The sequence below is a fragment of the Bubalus bubalis genome, chromosome 12 (genome assembly GCF_019923935.1).
Source record: "Bubalus bubalis isolate 160015118507 breed Murrah chromosome 12, NDDB_SH_1, whole genome shotgun sequence".
Lineage (NCBI taxonomy): Eukaryota > Metazoa > Chordata > Mammalia > Artiodactyla > Bovidae > Bubalus > Bubalus bubalis.
This window is the reverse complement of record NC_059168.1, coordinates 92,814,498-92,838,208: the sequence shown is the minus strand read 5'-3', so window position 1 is coordinate 92,838,208 and position 23,711 is coordinate 92,814,498. Positions and strand designations below refer to the sequence as shown.

The window sequence follows — 23,711 nt, the reverse complement described above, 5'->3', positions numbered from 1 at the left end:
GCATAAACAAATATTCTTTCCATAAAACCCTGCCAAATCCTGAAATTAGCCAGATAATATTGCAGTGAGGGATGTGATACTTTACATACATAAATTAATTGATCTTCAGAACATCAAGAAATAGAAGATAAAGGACGGTGACACAGGGACTGATGAGGATCAACAGCTTCTCCTGCTGACAATATGCTTGTCTCTTTTCTAAGTGTTTTCATGTGTTATTCACTATTTTCATGAGAATGTGAATATTTGTGTCCTATATGACACATGAAGTACTTGAGGTTTAAAGATGTTTGATAACTTATATAAAAATATGAGCAGTTAATTGTAAATGATGTAATGCATTAATTCAACAATGTTAAATAAATTAATATATCAAGAAATTCATATGTAATATATGACTTTAAGGCCTTCCCAGGTTGCACTAGTGATAAAGGATCTGCCTGCCAGTGCAGGAGTTGTAAGAGACGTGGAGCCAATCCCTGGGATGATCTCCCTGAGAAGGGAATGGCACCTCACTCCAGTATTCTTGCCTGGAAAATTCCATGGGCAAAGGAGCCTGGCAGGCTATAGTCCTTGAGGCCTCAATGAGTTGGACACGACTGAACGACCAAGCACACACACTCACACAAGACTTGATGTCCTGAGTATGACTGGAAGACACATATTTACATGTTTCTCATATGTATCTTTGAATAAATGTATGAGAGAAGAAATTTTAAAACATGAATTGTATAGTTAACAATGGATGCTTTTCTGTACAAAAGTGGTTTAGGACAGGGGATTAATGAAGGGAAGAATGATTTATGAAAGAGGGGAGACTTGCACAGACTGATGATAGCATGCCGTGAGTTCAGGAGGGGTTAACCTTTGAAAGGTTAAGAACCTTTCATTCTGTGTCCAAATAAGGAAAAACCACTGTTGAATTGGATTCAATATTCCTCTCAGATATTCACTGTTGATTATTTTGGCAAATGCTTATTTCTATCAAAGACACACAAAGTCTAGTTTTATAATAACTGAATTTGCTTTGGTAAAGGATAGGGGTCCTTCATGGTGATGTATGGCAGAACCAATACAATATTGCAAAGTAATTAGCCTCCAGTTAAAATAAATAAATTTATATTTAAAAAAAGAAAGTTGAAAAAAATAAAATACTCCCCACCTCCAATGATCTTTATCTGCTTATACTAATAATACCCTATTTTTTAACAAATGTATCACTCAGTTCAGTTCAGTTCAGTTGCTCAGTCATGTCCAACTCTTTGTGACCCTATGGACTACAGCACACCAGGCTTCCCTGTTCATCACCAAAACCCAGAGCTTGCTCAAACTCATGTCCATCCACTTGGTGATGCTATCCAACCATCTAATCCTGTTTTCCCCCTTTCCTCTGGCCTTTAATCTTTCCAGCATCAAGTCTTTTCCAATGAGTCAGTTCTACACATCAGGTGGTCAAAGTATTGGAGTTTCATCTTCAATATCAGTCCTTACAATGAATATTCAGGGCTGATCTCCTTTAGAATGGACTGGTTTGATCTCCTTGCAGTCCAAGGAACTCTCAAAAGTCTTCTCCAACACCACAGTTCAGAAACATCAATTCTTTAGTGCTCAGCTTTCTTTATAGTCCAACTCTCACATCCATTCATGATTACTAGAAAAACAATACCTTTGACTAGATGCACCTAGTAAAGTAATGTCTCTGCTTTTTAATACTCTGTCTAGATTGGTCATAGCTTTTCTTCCAAGGAGCAAGCATCATTTCATTTCATGGCTGCCATCACCATCTGCAGTGATTTTGGAACCCAAGAAAATTAAGTCTGTCACTGTTTCCATTGTTTTCCCATCTATTTTCCACGAAGTGATGGGACTGGATACCATGATCTTAATTCTTTGAATGTTGAGTTTTAAGTCAGCTTTTTCACTCTCTTGTTTCAATTTCATCAAAAGGCCCTTTAGTGTCTCTTCACTTTCTGCCATAAAGGTTGTATCATCTGTGTATCTGAGGTTATTGATATTTCTCCCAGCAATCTTGATTCCAGCTTATGCTTCATCCAACCTGGCATTTTGCACGATGTACTCTGCATATAAGTTAAATAAGCTGGGTGACAATATACATCCTTGATGTATTCTGTACTGCTACGTGTATGTATCACTACCTGATATTGTATTACATATACTGTTTGTGATCATCTGACTTATCACCCAAGCTAGATGAATTACACAAAGGCAAGAATTTCTGTTCTATTGCTGTATTCCCAGCAGGGACACAGATTTCATAGACTAGGAACTAAGGAACTTGAATCAAGGGGTCCAGCTGTGATGGTTTCTAAAGGAAAACCCTTCTTCTGTTCCTTCAGGTTTCATGATAAGGCCCTTATGATCACATGGGTTTGGGAAGGGAGGACCACATCAAGGCACCAGGAGAGTAACAAGCTTTCCCAGCGCAGCTGCTAATAGTGCCCAAATAGAGAACAACAAAGACTTGCTGGGTTCTTGTAGTTTGGGCTGTGGAATTGGAGCATGATAAATAACAAACCTTCTTGTACATAGCTAGACCAAAGTCAATGGAAAGGCTCAATCAAAACAGCAGTGTCTCTGAGTTCATACTCCTGGGACTTTCCTCGCGGCCAGAGGACCAGAAACCACTCTTTATCCTCTTCCTCATCATATACCTGGTCACCATAACAGGGAATGTGCTCATCATCCTGGCCATCCGTTCTGACCCTCAACTGCACACCCCCATGTATTTCTTCCTGAGTTTCCTGTCTTTCTTTGACATTTGCTTCTCAACAACCATTGTCCCCAGGATGCTGCTGAATTTCCTGTCAGAGAACAAGACCATCTCCTATGCTGGATGTCTGACCCAGATGTATTTTACATATGCCTTGGCCAACACTGATAGTTATCTTCTGGCAGCCATGGCCTATGACCGCTATGTGGCCATCTGTGACCCCTTCCACTATATCACCATCATGAGCCGCCACCCCTGTATCCTGCTGGTGGCCTTCTCCTGCTCACTGCCTCACTTTCACTCACTCCTACACATACTTTTACTGAATCAGCTCACCTTCTGTAACTCCAATGTTGTCCACCACTTTTTCTGCGACATCAACCCTCTGCTGAAATTGTCCTGCTCCTCCATATTTGTCAATGATATCACAATAAAGACAGAAGGGCTGGTGTTCTGGACGACCCCCTTCCTATGCATTGTTTTCTCGTATGTGCAAATCCTCGTAGCAGTTCTCAGGATCCCCTCAGCTGCAGGGAAACGCAAAGCCTTCTCCACCTGTGGCTCCCACTTCACTGTGGTGATCCTGTTTTATGGAAGCATCTTTTATGTCTATTTACAGCCCTTGTCCAGCTACAATGTTCGGGACCGAGTGGCAACAATTGTCTACACAGTCCTGACCTCCATGCTCAACCCTTTCATTTACAGTCTGAGAAACAAAGACATGAAGAGGGGCCTGGGGAAGCTGCTGGGCAGGAGGAAATCCTAGCTAGAAGGAGGAAATCCTAGCCTTCTGGGGATATGTTCATGGGTTTCTCTGAGGCTCTAGATCCTGTTTCTCTTGGTTCTTGACAAACATAATAAACTCCTGTAGGTCAGTAGACATGACTCACATGTGTCATGGATGTTGGGTTGCACCCACTTCTTTACACATGCAACTACTAACTGTGGAGACTTTATGATGATTCAGGAATAGGCTCCAGGTCTACCAAAATCTTGGCTTCCAGTTTTCATATATCTGCAACTCTCTTTCTGCCTTCCTTTTCTGCAGGAAACCACATCTTTTTCATTGCTTCAAATGCTGTTGTTTTTCACAAAATTTCCTAGAACATACATCCGTCTGATAACTTTTGATTCTCTTAGTATAATTTGGGTTTCAATGTAATGTCTATAATGAACTAGCTTTTTGAAAATCATTGCATTAATTTAGAAAAACGATGCAATAGATGGAGACGGTGACAAGACAGAGACTTAGAAAACTGAAACTTCCACCAAGCGAGGAGTGTGTCTAGTGCAACAGTTATACAGAGATTGTGCCCTTCCTTATTCCATATTTTTGACAGCAGAATGTTCTGGGCTCTGTAGTGAACAAAACCCAACTCTTATGCATGTTAACTATCATTATTGTGGTAATCATTCTGTAATAAAAACACATATCAATTCACTGTGTTGGATACCTTAAACAGTGTCATGTGTCCACTATATCTCAATAAAGCTGGAATAAATAAATAAAACTTGTCAAGAGGATGCATGAATAGAAAGACAGATACATGAATAGTAAGTTGAAGGAGACAAAACGCAAAGCCAAGACTTTCTCTCTCTACATTATTTATTCCTGATATGTAGATGAAAGTTTAAAAATAAATTCACCACAAAGGAAAAGGACCCATGGGTATTGCATGAAGCAGTGGTTTATTTTGAGGGTATTAGCCAAATGTACCTTCTTTCCCATAATTTTACTATGGATAATGTTTACCAAAATACACAATATTTTCTGTATAAAATTTAAAAGTTAACTTTCTCTTCAATTTTCATGCCAGGAAGCAGTTTTACCCTCATTTAGTAAAAGAAGAACCTGAGGCTTCTAAAGGCTAAGTAACTTCTTAAATGTAACTACTAACAGAAAAGGGCAGTATTCTAATAAATATCTCTTTTTCTCAACACTAAACTTCAAACACTGCTCTGAGACTAAACTCTAAAACACATGCTTTTTTATCCAACATCCATTTGCTACATGTGACAATATCCTTTGCATGGCTCTGGGCTTTAAACATACATAAATGTTAACTGCATACCACATGGAAAAATGTCTAGTCCACGTGCCAACCCAGATACTGGAAAGCACAGACACTGAAAGCACATAGATCTACCACTGCATTCCCTGAAAGCTTTAACCTTCCACTATATTAACCGATGACCTGCCAGGATCTAGAATACACCTTGGTCCACATTTGAATGTCCTAAAATAACAGTATTCACCCCAGTGAGTATTTGTCCATCCTTGATAAAGCATATCAGTTGGGGAAACTGACACAGGCCCATGACATAGTGCACTGAGGTTCAGAAGCTCTGAGATTAGTACCAACCTCTAATCAGAAAGTCTCAAGGGTGCCCTGTCCCCTTGGAGTCAACAGTGCTAGTTGTGATTCCTCTTCTGCTTTCTCTGCCTACAGAGATCCCAGGACAAACTCTATGGAGAGATCATTACACCTCAACTCCCTCAGCCTAACAATCACCCCAGAGGCCAGCAGAGCAGAACTCAGACTCATGACAAGCTGGCTGGGATTCCTCAATCAGGAGCATCCTCCCACTTGAGTCAGTGCATCTCTGCCTTCTGAGATCTGGAGCTGGCAGAAGCAATAGGGAGCTAGGGACCAAGTGTTAGGAAAGAAGTGGGAGTTGAGGTCAGTGAAGGAAAACATGTTACCCCTTTGGAGTAGCATATCAGCTCCTCCTCCATCTCTGCTTGTCTCCTTGTCAATCAGTCCAGAAGTTCATGGGAGACATACGAGGAAGCTGAACTTTGGTTGACAAACAGACTTGACCTGATAAACAGACGTGGTGCACATCATCTTCTGGAGTGGCTGGGAAGGAAAGAAAAGCATCAGGATGTGGAGGTGAGCTTCAGAAGCTGGCCACTCACTTGGCTACTCCAACCCAGTTTGGTACCTTACTCTTTCTCCCTGATACTTTCAAATATTTCATGGATTAAGAAGTCATAAGTTCAGGGAGGTAAAACTCACTTTTGGAATTTGGTTTTAAGTCCATGCAGTTGGACTTCTAGGCCATATATACCATTTGTTTTTATGGAAACAAAACCCCAGCAGTAGAAAGAAAAGAGAAGAAGAAGAAGAAGAAGAAGAAGAAGAAGAAAAAAAGATTGTAGACTCGGCCTGATCCACTCACCCTCTGCTTTTAGAATATTCGAGTCAAAAACCTTCCTCCACTTCTTGTCTTCAACCTGGGTGCTCCTCACTTCTCTGACCTAGAGCAACCAATCCCATTAATTCACCAAATCTCCACTAATTTTTGTATTGCACATTCCCCAGGCAGCCATTTCACAAATGATTCACTTTTGAATATTGATCTGTGTGTGATGTACTGCTTTACAGACATGGTGTCTCCCTTGTTATTCATAAAACATCAGAAACCAGCTTGTGAGCAGGTGATGCAGGATGAACCAATGTCGTCAGCCCAGGGTACTGTCCTCTGTACGACTCCAACACCAACGCCAGACACGCCCTAGTCATGCATGGCCAATATTTCCACCCAATTTGGCCAGTTAATCATGGATATTCAATTTTCAAATTCCACTATCTCTACAACACAGAAAGATAGGCCACCTCTCTAGCAAACATAAGGATAAATTCTGAATATGGGAGAAGAAATTGTGTCAGATAAGGAGGATAGAAGGGCAAACTCTGTAGGAAATTGTCAAAACAATTAAAATAGAGCCTATGTTGATTGTTATAGACAATTAACATGCCAAACTTAGAGGAGGAGTAGCATAATACTGGAGAGCATAAACTTAGAGTGAGCCAGCTTGGAGTTCAAATTCGGATTGCTCTTCACAGCCTTGAAAGTGAAAATGAAAGTAGCTCAGTCGTGTCCGACTCTTTGCCACCCTATGGACTATACAGTCCATGGAATTCTCCAGGCCAGAATACTGGAGTGGGTAGACTTTCCCTTCTCCAGGGGATCTTCCCAACCCAGAGATTGAACCCAAGTATCCCACATTGCAGGGGGATTCTTCACCAACTGAGCTATCAGGGGAGCCTTAATGTCCTTAGTGAACTTCAGCAAACCACTTCAACACTGTAAGCCTTAATCTCTTAATGCTTCACAATTCCTTAGGATTTAGTAGGATGCTTAATATAAACTTGATACATAATACTTACTCACAAATATTGGTCATTATTATTAACTTTAATTACCAATTCATCCAATTATTCGGTGCATAAACAAATATTCCTTGCATTAAAAATTTGCAAAAGCCTGAAATTAGCCAGACAATTTGGCAATGAGGAATGTGATACTTTATGTATATAAATTAATTGATTTTGAGAACATCAAGAAATAGAAGATAAAGGACGGGTACACAGGGACTGATAAGAATCAACAGCTTCTCCTGCATGCTAACAATATGGTCGTCACTCTTCTAAGTGTTTTCATGCATTATTTCATGAAATCTTCATGAGAATGTGAATATTTGAGTCCAATATTAGACATGAAGTATTTGAAATTTAAAGATGTTTGATAACTTAGAATATGAACAGTTATTTTTAAATGAAGCAACATATTTATTTAACAATGTTAAATAAATTAATATAGCAATCAATAAATTAATATATAATATAAGACTTTCAGGGCTTCCCAGGTTTTGTTAGTGGTAAAGGATCTGCCTGCCAGTGCAGGAGATGTAAGAGACATGGATTCAATCCCTGGGAAGTTCTCCCAGAGAAGGGAATGGCACCTCACTCCAGTATTCTTGCCTGGAAAATTACAGGGGCAGAGGATCCTGGCAGGCTATAGTCCATGGGGCCTCAATGAGTTGGAAACGACTGAGCGACTGAGCACACACACACACACACACACACACACACACAAGGCTTTAAAATGCCTTAAAGTTCCAGTGCAATATGTCCATTTAAAATGTATTAAAGAATACACTGCCTCCGAAAATTAGTTTAAACATGTTAATGATATAAGTATATTCATTGTAGGGATTTTCATGGTAACCAATAATTTATAAATAACCAGTGTCTCAAAATGTTTGAAACTTTCAATGTAATATGTAATTCACAAAGTATGGAAGAATATGATGGCTCTAAAAAATTTCTTTAAAGAACATTTGCTGATGTAAGATCTATCATTATAGAGTATGTTGCAGTAGCAACAAACAGAGACAATTTTCAAGTCCATTATAAGGTAATGGGTATGACTGGATATGACTGGAAAACGCATACTTACATGTTTCTATAGATATCTTTGAATAAATATGTAAGAGAAGAAATTTTAAAACATGAATTGAATAGTTAACAATGGATGCCCTTCTGTACAAATGTGGTTTAGGACAGGGGATTAATGAAAGGAAAAACGATTTACGAAAGAAGGGAGACTTGCACAGACTGATGATAGCATGCCGTGAGCTAAGGAGGGTGACAGACAAGTGTGTCCAGACAAGGACAGAAACACGGTTGAATTGGGTTCAACATTCCTCTCAGATAGTCCCTGTTGATTATTTTGGCAAATGCTTATGTCTGCTGAAGACATGCAAAGATAAAGTTTAATTTTACAACAACTGAATTTGCTTTCATAAAGAATGGGGGTCCTATGACTTCAGTATCTAAAATACTCCCTACCCCCAATGATCTCTTACACTATTAACATTATTTTTTAACAAATGTATCGCTATTTGATATTATATTACATATACTGTTTGTAATCATCTGACCTATCAGCCAAGCTACATGAATTACATAAAGGCAAAGATTTCTGCTTTGTTGCTGTATTCCCAGCAAGAGGAACTTCCTAGATTTCCCAGACTAGGAACTAAGGAACTTGAATTAGAGGTTTCTAAAGGAAAATTCTTATGTTCCTCCTGGTTTCAACACAAGGTGCTTATGATAACGTGGATTTGGGAACAGAGGACCACATCAAAGACCACGAGGGTAAGGAGCTTTCCCAGCACAGCTGCCAATAGTGACCAAACAGAGGAAACAAAGTTTGCTGGGTTCTTGTGATTTGGGCTGTGGAATTGGAGCATGATGAATAACAAACCTTCTTGTATCTAACTAGACTCAAGTCAATGGAAGGACTCAACCAAATCAGCAGTGTTTCTGAGTTCATCCTCCTGGGACTCTCCTCCTGGCCTGAGGACCAGAAGCCACTCTTCATCCTCTTCCTCATCATGTACCTGGTCACCATAACAGGGAATGTGCTCATCATCCTGGCCATCAGCTCTGACCCCCAACTGCACACCCCCATGTATGTCTTCTTGAGTGTCCTGTCTTTCACTGACATTTGGTATACAACAACCATTGTCCCCAGGATGCTAGTTGACTCCCTGTCAGAGAAGAAGACCATCTCCTATGCTGGATGTCTGACCCAGATGTATTTCATATGTGCCTTGAGCAACACTGATAGTTATCTTCTGGCAGCCATGGCCTATGACTGCTCTGCGGCCATCTGTGACCCCTTCCACTATGTTACCATCATGAGCCACGGCCGCTGTGTCCTGCTGGTGGCCTTCTCCTACTCACTGCCTCACTTTCACTCACTCCTACACATACTTCTGCTGAATCAGCTCACCTTCTGTGGCTCCAATGTTGTCCACCACTTCCTCTGCGACATCAACCCTCTGCTGAAATTGTCCTGCTCCTCCATATTTGTCAGTGATCTCACAATAAAGACAGAAGGGCTGGTGTTTTGGGTGACCCTCTTCCTATGCATTGTTTTCTCATATGTGCGAATCCTCGTAGCAGTTCTCAGGATCCCCTCAGCTGCAGGGAAATGCAAAGCCTTCTCCACCTGTGGCTCCCACTTCACTGTGGTGATCCTGTTTTATGGAAGCATCTTTTATGTCTATTTACAGCTCTTGTCCAGGTACACTGCTCAGGACCAAGTGGCTTCACTTGTCTACACAGTTCTGTCCTCCATGCTCCACCCTTTCATTTACAGTCTGAGAAACAAAGACATGAAGAGGGGCCTGGGGAAGCTGATGGGCAGGAGGAAATCCTAGCTCAAAGGAGGAAATCCTAGTCTTTTGGGGATATGTTCATGGGTTTCTCTGAGGCTCTAGATGCTGTTTCTGCTAGTTTCTGATACACATAATAAACTCTTGTAGGTCAGCAGAAATGACTCACATGTGTCACAGATGTTGGGTTGTGTCCACTTCTTTACACATACAACTATTAACCATGGAGACTTTATGATGATTCAGGAATAGGCTTCACGTCTACCAAAGTCTTGGCTTCCAGTTTTCATGTATCAGCATCTCTCTTCCTGTCTTCCTCTTCTCCAGGAAACCACATCCTTTTCATTGCTCCAAATGCTGTTGACACCTTTGTTTCCCACAAAATTTCCTAGAACTTAGCATATATCTGTTCAGTAACTTTTGATTCCCTTAATATAATTTGGCTCTCAATGTAATTTCTGGAATAAACTAGCTTTTTCAAGTCATTGCAATGATTCAGAAAAGGAGAAGCAGAGAGAGAGTGACAGGATTGAGGCTCTTAAGAAACGGAAACTTCCACCAAGCGAGGAGTGTGTCTAGTGCAACAGTTATCCAGGGATTGTGCCTTTCCTTCTTCCATATGTTTGACAGCACAATGTTCTAGTCTCTGTAGTGAACAAAAGCCCAACTTTTAGCCCCGCTTAGCCAGGTGACCTAGTAGTTCAGCACACAACTGCCCTGATTATCAGGCCAGGGTACATGAGGCTGAGTTGCCTCAGGGTCTCTACCCTGGTCATCTGGTGCCTCAAATATGCCTCAAACGCACTGGTCTTATTCCCTCTCTTAGCTTTAGTTCCCCTTAGAGAGTCTCCTATTGCCACCATTATAATCATCCAGATCTGTCTGCTTCCCAGAGAAAGTACATACATTAATTCTATGTACTTAGAATTAATGATTCTAAGGAGAGGCCTGGTATGCTGCGATTCATGGGGTCACAAAGAGTCAGATATGACTGAGTGACTGAACTGAACTGAATCTACATGTATACAGATACTCACTGATTGCAGCATTTTACATAATAGAAAAAAATTAGAAAAATTAAAAATAATCTAAATGCCCATCAATAGAGAAATAGATAAATAGTGGTTCACTTTTCCATAGAGAGAAATAATCTGTAATATATATACATAAGGAGGTATATCTCTAGGACTGACCTGAAAACCCATTACAATATAAATGAAATTGTCTTTGAGTAAACATGTTAGGGTAAAAAAAAAAGTATATATATCTGTGTGTGTTTGTGTGTGTGTGTGAGGGTATATTTTTGTGTATCTGGTGAGATTATATACCCAGTAAGAAAACATACACCCTTACACACACACACACACACACACACAGAGAGAGAACACATACACCGTTATACAAAAGACTAGAAAGAAATAATGTGTGCTTTAAAGTCTGCACATATTTTTAACATCAGAATTTTTAAAAGGGGACATTTTTTTTAAATAAATAAACACCAATTGTTAAGAGTAGTGTAAAATCTATTGCTCTGTTGTTCCTCATCATTGAGTTTTGTTTAGTTTTGTTTTGTTTAAAAAGCAATAATATCGCATCATGATAGGAAAGAGCTGGTAGAAAAGAGGTCGGATCACCAATGGGACCCTCCATTGAATGTCCTAATTCTCATTTTGATGAACTAGATAAGGAGGAAACACTTCATGCCTGAAACAATCACACTTCTACACAACATAGGGTTTTTGCTATCAACACTTTGGGTTTGGAAGAGAAAATCCTGATCTGTACACTTTTCTCCAAGACTGGGCATGGCCACGGAGCTATGGCTATGTCCCTCGAGTCAGTCTGAGTGAGGTCCAAGAATTTTCATTTCCTACAAGCCCTCAGGTGATGCCACATACTGATTAATAAAAATACTTTGAGAATCACTAGTCTAGTAGATATCAAGACCCACTATAGACCTATTGCAATGAAGGCTATGTGGATATTGGTGAAAGACTAGACAAACAAGACAGCTGCTATAAAATAGAGAACCCAACGGGCGGTCCTAAGATGGTGGAGGAATAGGACAGGGAGACCACTTTCTCCCCCACAAATTCATCAAAAGAATATCTAAATGTTGAGTAAATTCCACAAAACAATTTCTGAATGCCAGCAGAGGACATCAGGCACCCAGAAAAGCAGCCCATTGTCTTCAAAAGGAGATAGGAAAAAATATAAAAGACAAAAAAAAAAAGAGAGAGAGAGAGAGAGAAAGAGACAAAAAAAGTAGGGATGGGGCTCCATCCCAGGAAGGGAGTCTTAAAAAGAGAGAAGTTTCCAAACACCAGGAAAGACTCTCACTGCAGAGTCTGTGGCGAGCCTTGGAAGCACAGAGGGCAACATAACAGGGAGGGAAAATAAATAAATAATTAAACCCCACAGATTATGAGCCCAACCGTAACTCCCCCAGTGGAGAAGCAGTGCAGACGCCTGCACCCGCCACTAGCAAGTGGGGGCTGGGCAGGGAGGAACGGGCTGTATTGCTTAGAGTAAGGATCTGGCCTGAATGCCCCGAGGGCAATCTGAGCAAACTAACTTGGGCTAGCAAAGCAGACTGTGGGATAGCTACCACATGAAAAGCCCTAAGACACCGCCAGGCCCACACACAGAACAAAGGGCTGAACAGAAGTAGCCGACTGCAGACCACCCACTCCGGTGACAGGCAGCCAGAGCTGGAAGGGGGCAATCACAGCCCCAGAGAGACATTATCTACCAAACTTCAAGCAGGCTTCTTTGCTAACTAAGACTTCCTGGGGTTCTGGACAGTGAACATCCACCTGAGAAGGTGCACCGGTTGTACATGCAGAAAACCGAGCAGCAGGGATGGGGGAGGCGATAAGTCACAGCGACCGAGCTCACCAAACACCTCATCACTTGAGCTGCTCGGACCTGGGAAGGGCACAAAACGCAGGCCCAATGGAGTCTGTGCCTCTGAGGACTACCCGAGTGCCTGAACCTGAGCGGCATAGACCTGGGAGGTGCATGCAGCCCAAGGCTGGCCTCAGACGTTTCCCGGAGGAGCAACCTAGAGCCTGAGCAGTGTGGGCAGGGAGGGTACACACGTCATGAGCGGGGGCAGGCCCAGTGTGGCCGAGACACTGGGAGCACATGCCAGTGTTATTTGTTTGCACCGTCCCTCCCTCCCCACAGCGCGACTGAACAAGTGAGCCTAAAATAAGTGTCCACCACCGCCCTCTTTTTATCAGGGCAGAAATCAGACACTGAAGAGACGAGCAAACAAAAGAAGCTAAAACAGAGGGAACCGCCTTGGAAGTGACAGGTGCAATAGATTAAAACCCTGTCATTAGTACTGACTCCATAGGAAGGGGCCTTTAGATCTTGAGAAATATAAGCCGGACCAAGGAACTATCCAAAAATGAACTGACTTCACAATACCCACCAAAGAAAGCCCTAGATATATTTTTACGATCTTTCTTTTTTTATTATTTAAAAAAAAAATTTAAGTCCTCTGTTAATCCTTTAATTTTCACTTTTATAACCTACCATTATTTTGCAAAAAAAAAAGACCCTATTTTTTAAAGCAAAATCCATATATAGATATATTTTTTTATTATTTTTGCGATTTTGTTTCTTTTGTTTCTTTCTCTTTTTTTTTTCTTCTTTTCTTTAATACTGTATTTTTGAAATTCCAAATTCTACTCTAGATTTTTAATCTTTGCTTTTTGGTATTTGTTATCAATTTTGTACCTTTAAGAACCCAATCTTCAGTACCCATTTTTACTTGGGAGCGCAATTACTGGCTTGACAGCTCTCTCCCCCTTTGGACACAACCTTTTCTTAACCAGCTCAAATCTGTCTCCTCCCTTCCCCCTCTCTTCTCTACCCAACTCTCTGAATCTCTGTGTGTTCCAGACGGTGGAGAAGATTTAGAGAACTGATTACTGGCTGGATCTGTCTCTCTCCTTTTGATTCCCTGCTTTTATCCTCCTGGCAACCTCTGTGTCCTTCCTCCCTTTTCTGTTCCCTGTATAACTCCAAGAACATATCTGAGCGGTCCAGTTGTGGAGTGCCCATAAGGAAGTGATTACTGGCTAACTTGCTCTCTCCTCTATTGATTCCACCTCATCTCATTCAGGTCACCTCTAACTCCCTCGTCCTTCTTCGCTTCTCCATGTAACTCTGTGAACCTCTCTGGGTGTCCCTCACTGTGGAGAAACTTTTCATCTTTAACCTAGAAGTTTTATCAATGGTGCTGTATATAAGGAGAAGTCTTGAGACTACTGTAAAAATAAGACTGAAAACCAGAAGCAGGAGGCTTAAGTCTGAATCCTGAGAACACCAGAGAACTCCTGACTCCAGGGAACAGTAATTGACAGGAGCTCATCAAGCGTCTCCATACCTACACTGAAACCAAGCACCACCCAAGGGCCAACAAGTTCCAGAGCAAGACATACCAAGCAAATTCTCCAGCAACACAGGAACACAGCCCTGAGCTCCAATACACAGACTGCCCAAAGTTGCTCCAAAACCATTGACATCTCATAACTCATTACTGGACACTTCATTGCACTCCAGAGAGAAGAAATCCAGCTCCACCCACCAGAACACGACACAAGCTTCCCTAACCAAGAAACCTTGACAAGCCACCTGTACAACCCCACCCACAGTGAGGAAACTCCACAATAAAGAGAACTCCACAAACTGCCAGAATACAGAAAGGCCACCCCAAACTCAGCAATATAAACAAGATGAAGAGACAGAGGAATACCCAGCAGGTAAAGGAACAGGATAAATGCCCACCAAACCAAACAAAATAGCAAGAGATAGGGAATCTACCTGGTAAAGAATTCCAAATAATGATAGTGAAAATGATCCAAATATTGAAATCAAAATGGAATCACAGATAAATAGCCTGGAGACAAGGATTGAGAGGATGCAAGAAAGGTTAACAAGGACCTAGAAGAAATAAAAAAGAGTCAATATATAATGAATAATGTAATAAATGAGATCAAAAACACTCTGGAGGCAAAAAATAGTAGAATAACAGAGGCAGAAGATAGGATTAGTGAAGTAGAAGATAGAATGGTAGAAATGAATGAATCAGAGAGGATAAAAGAAAAACGAATTAAAAGAAATGAGGACAATCTCAGAGACCTCCAGGACAGTGTTAAACGCCCCAACATTCAACTCATAGGGGTCCCAGAAGAAGAAGACAGAAAGACAATGAGAAAATACTTGAGGAGATAATAGGTGAAAACTTCCCTAAAATCGGGAAGGAAATAATCACCCAAGTCCAAGAAACCCAGAGAGTCCAAAACAGGATAAACCCAAGGCGAAACACCCCAAGACACATATTAATCAAATTAACAAAGATCAAACAAAAAGGACAAATATTAGAAGCAGCAAGGGAAAAACAACAAATAACACACAAGGGGATTCCCATAAGGATAACAGCTGATCTTTCAATAAAACTCTTCAGGCCAGGAGGGAATGGCAAGACATACTTAAAATGATGAAAGAAAGTAAACTACAGCCCAAATTACTGTACCCAGCAAGGATCTCATTCAAATATGAAGGAGAAATCAAAAGCTTTACAGACAAGCAAAAGCCGAGAGAATTCAGCACCACCAAACCAGCTCTCCAACTAATGCTAAAGGATAGTCTCTAGACAGGAAACACAAAAAGGGTGTATAAACTCAAACCCCAAACAATAAAGTAAATGGCAACTGGATCATATGTATCAATAATTACCTTAAACGTAAATGGGTTGAATGCCCCAACCAAAAGACAAAGACTGGCTGAATGGATATGAAAACAAGACCCCTATATATGTTGTCTACAAGAGACCCATCTCAAAACAGGGGACACATACAGACTGAAAGTGAAGGGCTGGAAAAAGATATTCCACGCAAATAGAGACCAAAAGAAAGCAGGAGTAGCAATACTTATATCAGATAAAATAGACTTTAAAACAAAGGCTGTGAAAAGAGACAAAGAAGGACACTACATAATGATCAAAGGATCAATCCAAGAAGAAGATATAACAATTATAAATATATATGCACCCAACATAGGAGCACCACAATATGTAAGACAAATGCTAACAAGCATGAAAGGGGAAATTAACAATAACACAATAATAGTGGGAGACTTTAATACCCCACTCACACCTATGGATAGATCAACTAAACAGAAAATTAACAAGGAAACACAAACTTTAAATGATACAATAGACCAGTTAGACCTAATTGATATCTATAGGACATTTCATCCCAAAACAATGAATTTCACCTTTTTCTCAAGCACACATGGAACCTTCTCCAGGATAGATCACATCCTGGGCCCTAAAGCTAGCCTTGGTAAATTCAAAAAAATTGAAATCATTCCAAGCATCTTTTCTGACCACAATGAAGTAAGATTAGATCTCAATTACAGGAGAAAAACTATTAAAAATTCCAACATATGGAGGCTGAACAACACGCTGCTGAATAACCAACAAATCACAGAAGAAATCAAAAAAGAAATCAAAATTTGCATAGAAACAAATGAAAATGAAAACACAACAACCCAAAACCTGTGGGACAAGGTAAAAGCAGTCCTAAGGGGAAAGTTCATAGCAATACAGGCATACCTCAAGAAACAAGAAAAAAGTCAAATCAATAACCTAACTCTACACCAAAAGCAACTAGTAAAGGAAGAAATGAAGCACCCCAGGGTTAGTAGAAGGAAAGAAATCTCAAAAATTAGAGCAGAAATAAATGCAAAAGAAACAAAAGAGACCATAGCAAAAATCAACAAAGCCAAAAGCTGGTTCTTTGAAAGGATAAATAAAATTGACAAACCATTAGCCAGACTCATCAAGAAACAAAGGGACAAAAATCAAATCAATAAAATTAGAAACGAAAATGGAGAGATCACAACAGACAACACAGAAATACAAAGGATCATAAGAGATTACTATCAACAATTATATGGCAATAAAATGGACAACGTGGAAGAAATGGACAAATTCTTAGAAAAGTACAACTTTCCAAAACTGGACCAGGAAGAAATAGAAAATCTTAACAGACCTATCACAAGCACGGAAATTGAAACTGTAATCAAAAATTTTCCAGCAAACAAAAGCCCAGGTCCAGACGGCTTCACAGCTGAATTCTACCAAAAATTTAGAGAAGAGTTAACACCTATCCTGCTCAAACTCTTCCAGAAAATTGCAGAGGAAGGTAAACTTCCAAACTCATTCTATGAGGCCACCATCACCCTAACACCAAAATCTGACAAAGAGGCCACAAAAACAAAAACAAAAACAAAACTACAGGCCAATATCACTGATGAACATAGATGCAAAAAATCCTTAACAAAATTCTAGCAATTAGAATCCAACAACACATTGAAAAGATCATACACCATGACCAAGTGTGCTTTATCCCAGGGATGCAAGGATTCTTCAATATCCGCAAATGAAACAATGTAATACACCACATTAACAAATTGAAAAATAAAAGCCATATGATTATCTCAATAGATGCAGAGAAAGCCTTTGACAAAATTCAACATCCATTTATGATAAAAACTCTCAGAAAGCAGGAATAGAAGGAACATACCTCAACATAATAAAAGCTATATATGACAAGCCCACAGCAAACATTATCCTCAATGGTGAAAAATTGAAAGCATTTCCTCTAAAGTCAGGAACAAGACAAGGGTGCCCACTTTCACCATTACTATTCAACATAGTTTTGGAAGTTTTGGCCACAGCTATCAGAGCAGAAAAAGAAATAAAAGGAATCCAAATTGTAAAAGAAGAAGTAAAACTCACACTGTTTGCAGGTGACATGATCCTCTACATAGAAAACACTAAAGACTCCACCAGAAAATTACTAGAGCTAATCATGAATATAGTAAAGTTGCAGGATATAAAATCAACACACAGAAATCCCTTGCATTCCTATACACTAATAATGAGAAAATAGAAAGAGAAATTAAGGAAACAATTCCATTCACCATTGCAATGAAAAGAATAAAATACTTAGGAATATATCTACCTAAAGAAACTAAAGGCCTATATATAGAAAACTATAAAACTCTGATGAAAGAAATCAAAGAGGACACTAATAGATGGAGAAATATACCATGTTCATGGATTGGAAGAATCAATATAGTGAAAACGAGTATACTACCCAAAGCAATCTATAGATTCAATGAAATATCTATTCAAGCTACCAATGGTATTTTTCACAGAGCTAGAACAAATAATTTCACAATTTGCATGGAAATACAAAAAACCTCGAATAGCCAAAGCAATCTTGAGAAAGAAGAATGGACTGGAGGAATCAACCTGCCTCACTTCAGGCTCTACTACAAAGCCACAGTCATCAAGACAGTATGATATTGGCACAAAGACAGAAATATAGATCAATGGAACAAAATAGAAAGCCCAGAGATAAATCCATGCACATATGGACACCTTATCTTTGACAAAGGAGGTAAGAATATACAATGGATTAAAGACAATCTCTTTAACAATTGGTGCTGGGAAAACTGGTCAACCACTTGTAAAAGAATGAAACTAGAACACTTTCTAACACCATACACAAAAATAAACTCAAAATGGATTAAAGATCTAAACATAAGACCAGAAACTATAAAACTCCTAGAGGAGAACATAGGCAAAACACTCTCCGACATAAATCACAGCAGGATCCTCTATGACCCACCTCCCAAGAATATTGGAAATAAAAGCAAAAATAAACAAATGGGACCTAATTAAAATTAAAAGCTTCTGCACAACCAAGGAAACTATTAGCAAGGTGAAAAGACAGCCTTCAGAACGGAAGAAAATAATAGCAAATGAAGCAACTGACAAACAACTAATCTCAAAAATATACAAGCAACTCCTACAGCTCAATTCCAGAAAAATAAACAACTCAATAAAAAATGGGCCAATGAACTAAATAGACATTTCTCTAAAGAAGACATACAGATGGCTAACAAACACATGAAAAAATGCTCAACATCACTCATTATCAGAGAAATGCAAATCAAAACCACTATGAGGTGCCATTTCTCTCCAGTCAGAATGGCTGCGATCCAAAAGTCTACAAGCAATAAATGCTGGAGAGGATGTGGAGAAAAGGGAACCCTCTTACACTGTTGGTGGGAATGCAAACTAGTACAGCCACTATGGAGAACAGTGTGAAGATTCCTTAAAAAACTGGAAATAGAACTGCCATATGCCCAGCAATCCCACTGCTGGGCATACACACCAATGAAACCAGAATTGAAAGAGACACGTGTACCCCAATGTTCATCGCAGCACTGTTTATAATAGCCAGGACATGGAAGCAACCTAGATGTCCATCAGCAGATGAATGGATAAGAAAGCTGTGGTACATATACACAATGGAATATTACTCAGCCATTAAAAAGAATACATTTGAATCCGTTCTAATGAGGTGGATGAAACTGGAGTCGATTATACAGAGTGAAGTAAGCCAGAAAGAAAAACATCAATACAGTATACTAACGCATATATATGGAATTTAGAAAGACGGTAACGATAACCCTGTAAGCGAGACAGCAAAAGAGACACAGTTGTATAGAACAGTCTTTTGGACTCTGTGGGAGAGGTGGGGGGAGGGGATGATTTGGGAGAATGGCATTAAAACATATATAATACCATATATGAAACAAATCACCAGTCCAGGTTCGATGCAGGATACAGGAAACTTGGGGCTGGTGCACTGGGATGACCCAGAGGGATGGTGTGGGAAGGAGGTGGGAGGGGGGGTTCAGGATTGGGAACACGTGTACATCTGTGGCAGATCCATGTTGATGTATGGCAAAATGAATACAATAAAAAAAATTAATCTAAAAAAAAAAGCACAGGTTGAGTGAATGAGGCTGGGGATTCCATAGTTTTTGTCTCTATCCTACTTATGGGCTCTGCTTCCATTAAAACATGTGGTATAGGGGGACTTCTCTGGTGGTCCAGTGACTAAGACTCCATGCTGCCAACACAGGGGGCTTGGGTTCGATCATTGGTCAGGGAACTAGATCCCACATGACAAAATTAAGAATTCATATCCTACAACTAGGAGTCCGCATGCTGCAACGAAGACCTGGTGCAGCCAACATTTTTTAAAATGTGGTATAGATAGCCTAGAAGTCCAACTGGATGGATTTAAAACCAAATGGCATATGGAAATTTTACTTGGACCTTATGACTTCTCAATCCATGAGTTATTTGAAAGTATCTTGGAGGAAAGAGTAAGGTACCAAACTGGATTGGAGTAGCCAAGTGGGTGGCCAGTTTCCTGAAACTCACCTCCATGTCCAGATGCTTTTCTTCCCTTCCCAGGCCCTCCAGAAGCTGATCTGCACCACATCTGTTCATCAGGTCACGTCTGCTTCTCACACAAAGCTCAGCTTCCTCATGTGTCTCCCATGAACTTCTGGGCTGATCGACGAGAGAAGCTGGGATGGAGGAGGAGCTATCTACTACTCCAGAGGGATAACATGTTTCCCTTCCCTGACCTCAACACCCACTTCTTTCCCAACACCTGGTCCTGGGCTCACTGCTGCTCTCCCAGCTCCAGATCTCAGAAGGCAGAGATGCTCTGACTCAAGTGGGAGGACTCTCCTGACTGAGGAAGCCCAGCCAGCTTCTCATGAGTCTGAGGTCTGCTCTACTGGTGTCTGGGGCACTTGGTAGGCTGAGGGAGTTGAGGTGTGATGACCTCTCAGGGGAATTTGTCCCCAGAGAGGGAGTAGAGAGCAGACAGAGAAAGCAGAATGGGAACCACTGTCAGCACGACTGACTCCAAGGGGACAGGGGACCCTTGAGGCTTCCAGTTTAGATGTTAGGACTAATCTCAGAGCTTCCAAACCTCACTGTGACATCTCAAGGGCATGCTTCAGTTTCCTTTACTATGGATTATCAAGAGTGGACAAATAATTATGTGGGTGAATACTTTCATTTTTGGAGACTCAGATGTGGACCAAAATGTATTCTAGGTTTGGGGAGGTCATGAGTCAATGTGAAAAGGCTGCAGTTTCAGGGGATTCCATGGGGGTAGATCAATGGTGTGTACATGCTTTCCACTGTCTGTCTGCATGTGGAGTAAATATTTTACTAGGTGAGATTAGGTTAACATTAATGTATATTTAAAGGGCAGGCTCCAGCAAAAGCTACTGTCACATTTAGCAAAACAGCTTTGGAAAAAAGGTATGTATTTCATAGTTTAGACTAAGAGCAGTGTTTTGAGGTAAAGTGTTGGGGAAAGGAGATATTTACTAGAACGTTGGCCTTGTCACTTAGTAGTTGCTTTTAATAAGCTTCTTAGCCTCTATAAGCTTCAGGTTCTTCATCTGAAAAATTAGTGTAACAATTCTGGCACCAAAACAAGAAATGAAATTTCCTTTTGAGCTCTATACTGAGAACATTGTATATTACGGTGAATAATATCTACAACAATATTATAGGAAATAAAACACATTCTGCTACCACCCTCAGAGTACCACTGCCTCACACAGAACATGTATTTGTTGAAGAATGATCACTACAGTAATGCTAGTTAATACATCCATACGTTTACATGGTTAAAACTTATTGACTTGTTTTGGTGAGAACTTTTATATCTGCTCACTTAGAAGTTTAAAAAAATTTTTTTTCAAATTGAGGTCTAGTTGATGTACAATATTATATAAGTTTGGGTATCCAACACAGTGATTCATAAATTTTAAAGTTATATTCCATTTATAGTTACTATAAAATATTGGGTGTATTCCATGTGCTGAACAATATGTCCTTGTAGGTTATTTATTTTCTGCATAGTGGTTGCTGCTGCTATTGCTAAGTCGCTTCAGTCGTGTCTGACTCTGTGCGACGCCATAGATGGCAGCCCAACAGGCTCCCTGGTCCCTGGGATTCTCCAGGCAAGAACACAGGAGTGGGTTGCCATTTCCTTCTCCAATGCATGAAAGTGAGAAGTGAAAGTGAAGTCGCTCAGTCGTGTCCGAGTTTTAGCGACCCCATGGACCCCATAGTGGTTGGTAACTCTTAATTCTCTACCCCATCTTGCCTCTTCCCTCCCCTCTTCCCTACTGCTAACCTATAGTTTGCTCCATGTATCTATGAATCTGTGTCTTTTTTTCAGTAGTTTGTTTTTTCAGTAATCTATATATAAGTATTATCAGACAATACTTTTCTTTCTCTGTTTTATTTTTTTAAGGGGAAATTGTTTTATTTAGATCCTTGTTTTTATTCAATGAAAGATTCTTTAATTATATAGTGCCTTTACAATTTTGAAGTTTCACTTACATGATTTCATATAATTCCATGCTGCTACTGCTGCTAAGTCACTTCAGTCATGTCCGACTCTGTGCGACCCCCAAAACGGCAGCCCACCAGGCTCCCCCATCCCTAGGATTCTCCAGGCAAGAATACTGGAGTGGGTTGCCATTTCCTTCTCCAATACATGAAAGTGAAAAGTGAAAGTGAAGTCCCTCAGTCGTGTCCGACTCTTAGCGACCCCATGGACTGCAGCCTACCAGGCTCCTCCATCCATGAGATTTTCCAGGCAAGAGTACTGGAGTGGGGTGCCATTGCCTTCTCCATATAATTCCATCATAACCCTTAAAAAAATCCCTAAGCCTCTATTGCCTCTCCCCTCTTCCCTCTCATCACTGGCAGCCACTAGTTTGTTCTCTGTATCTGTAAATCAGTCATCATCTGTCCTCACACAGAGCTATTACATTATTAGTGACCAGACTTCTTATGATGTATGGTGCATCTCTGCAGGTTGTTGATTTATAGCTGGAAGCTTGTATCTCTAATCCCCTTCCACTTTCCCCCTCCCCTCCAAATCCCCTCTGGCTATCACCCATTTGTTCTCTGTATTTATGAGTCTGTTTTCATTTTGTTTTGTTTTTTAGATTACATATTAAAGTGATATCATATGGTATTTTTCTTTCTCTGTGTGACTTATTTCGCTTAGTATAATATCCTCAAGTTCATCCATCTTGTTACAAATAGCAAGATTTCATTTTTTATGGCTGAGTAACTGGTCATAACAAACACCCTCTTCCAACAACACAAGAGAAGACTCTATATATGGACATCACCAGATGGTCAACACCGAAATCAGATTGATTATATTCTTTGCAGCCAAAGATGGAGAAGCTCTATGCAGTCAGCAAAAACAAGACCAGGAGCTGACTGTGGCTCAGACCATGAACTCCTTATTGCCAAATTCAGACTGAAATTGAAGAAAGTAGGGAAAACCACTAGACCATTCAGGTATGACCTAAATCAAATCCCTTATGATTATACAGTGGAAGTGAGAAATAGATTTAAGGGCCTAGATCTGATAGATAGAGTGCCTGATGAACTATGGAATGAGGTCCATGATGTTGTACAGGAGACAGGGATCAAGAGCATCCCCATGGAAAAGAAATGCAAAAAAGCAAAATGGCTGTCTGGGGAGACCTTACAAATAGCTGTGAAAAGAAGAGAAGTGAAAAGCAAAGGAGAAAAGGAAAGATAAAAGTATCTGAATGCAGAGTTCCAAAGAATAGCAAGAAGAGATAGGAAAGCCTTCTTTAGCGATCAATGCAAAGAAATAGAGGAAAACAACAGAATGGGAAAGACTAGGGATCTCTTCAAGAAAATCAGAGATACCAAAGGAATATTTCATGCAAAGATGGGCTCGATAAAGGACAGAAATGGTATGAACCTAACAGAAGCAGAAGATATTAAGAAGAGATGGCAAGAATACACAGAAGAACTATACAAAAAAGATCTTCATGACCCAGATAATCACAATGGTGTGATCATTGACCTAGAGCCAGACATCCTGGAATGTGAAGTCAAGTGGGCCTTAGAAAGCAACACTACGAACAAAGCTAGTGGAGGTGATGGAATTCCAGTTGAGCTATTCCAAATCCTGAAAGATGATGCTGTGAAAGTGCTGCACTCAATATGCCAGCAAATTTGGACAACTCAGC

At 40.2% G+C, this 23,711-nt stretch overlaps 2 protein-coding genes across 2 annotated transcripts; both read left to right on the top strand.

Annotated features, from left to right (window-relative positions):
* Positions 1–2,552: 2,552 nt before the first annotated feature.
* On the top strand, positions 2,553–3,497 carry LOC102414884 (olfactory receptor 1L8-like). The gene has a single exon (XM_044926678.2). The coding sequence runs from the start codon at positions 2,565–2,567 to the stop codon at positions 3,495–3,497; it is 933 nt and encodes a 310-aa protein (XP_044782613.2). The 5' UTR covers positions 2,553–2,564.
* Positions 3,498–8,804: 5,307 nt separating this feature from the next.
* LOC112578230 (olfactory receptor 1L8-like) lies at positions 8,805–9,749 on the top strand. Its single transcript, XM_025262467.3, has one exon. It carries the CDS (start codon positions 8,817–8,819, stop codon positions 9,747–9,749), a length of 933 nt encoding a protein of 310 aa, XP_025118252.2. The 5' UTR covers positions 8,805–8,816.
* The last annotated feature ends 13,962 nt before the right edge of the window (positions 9,750–23,711 follow it).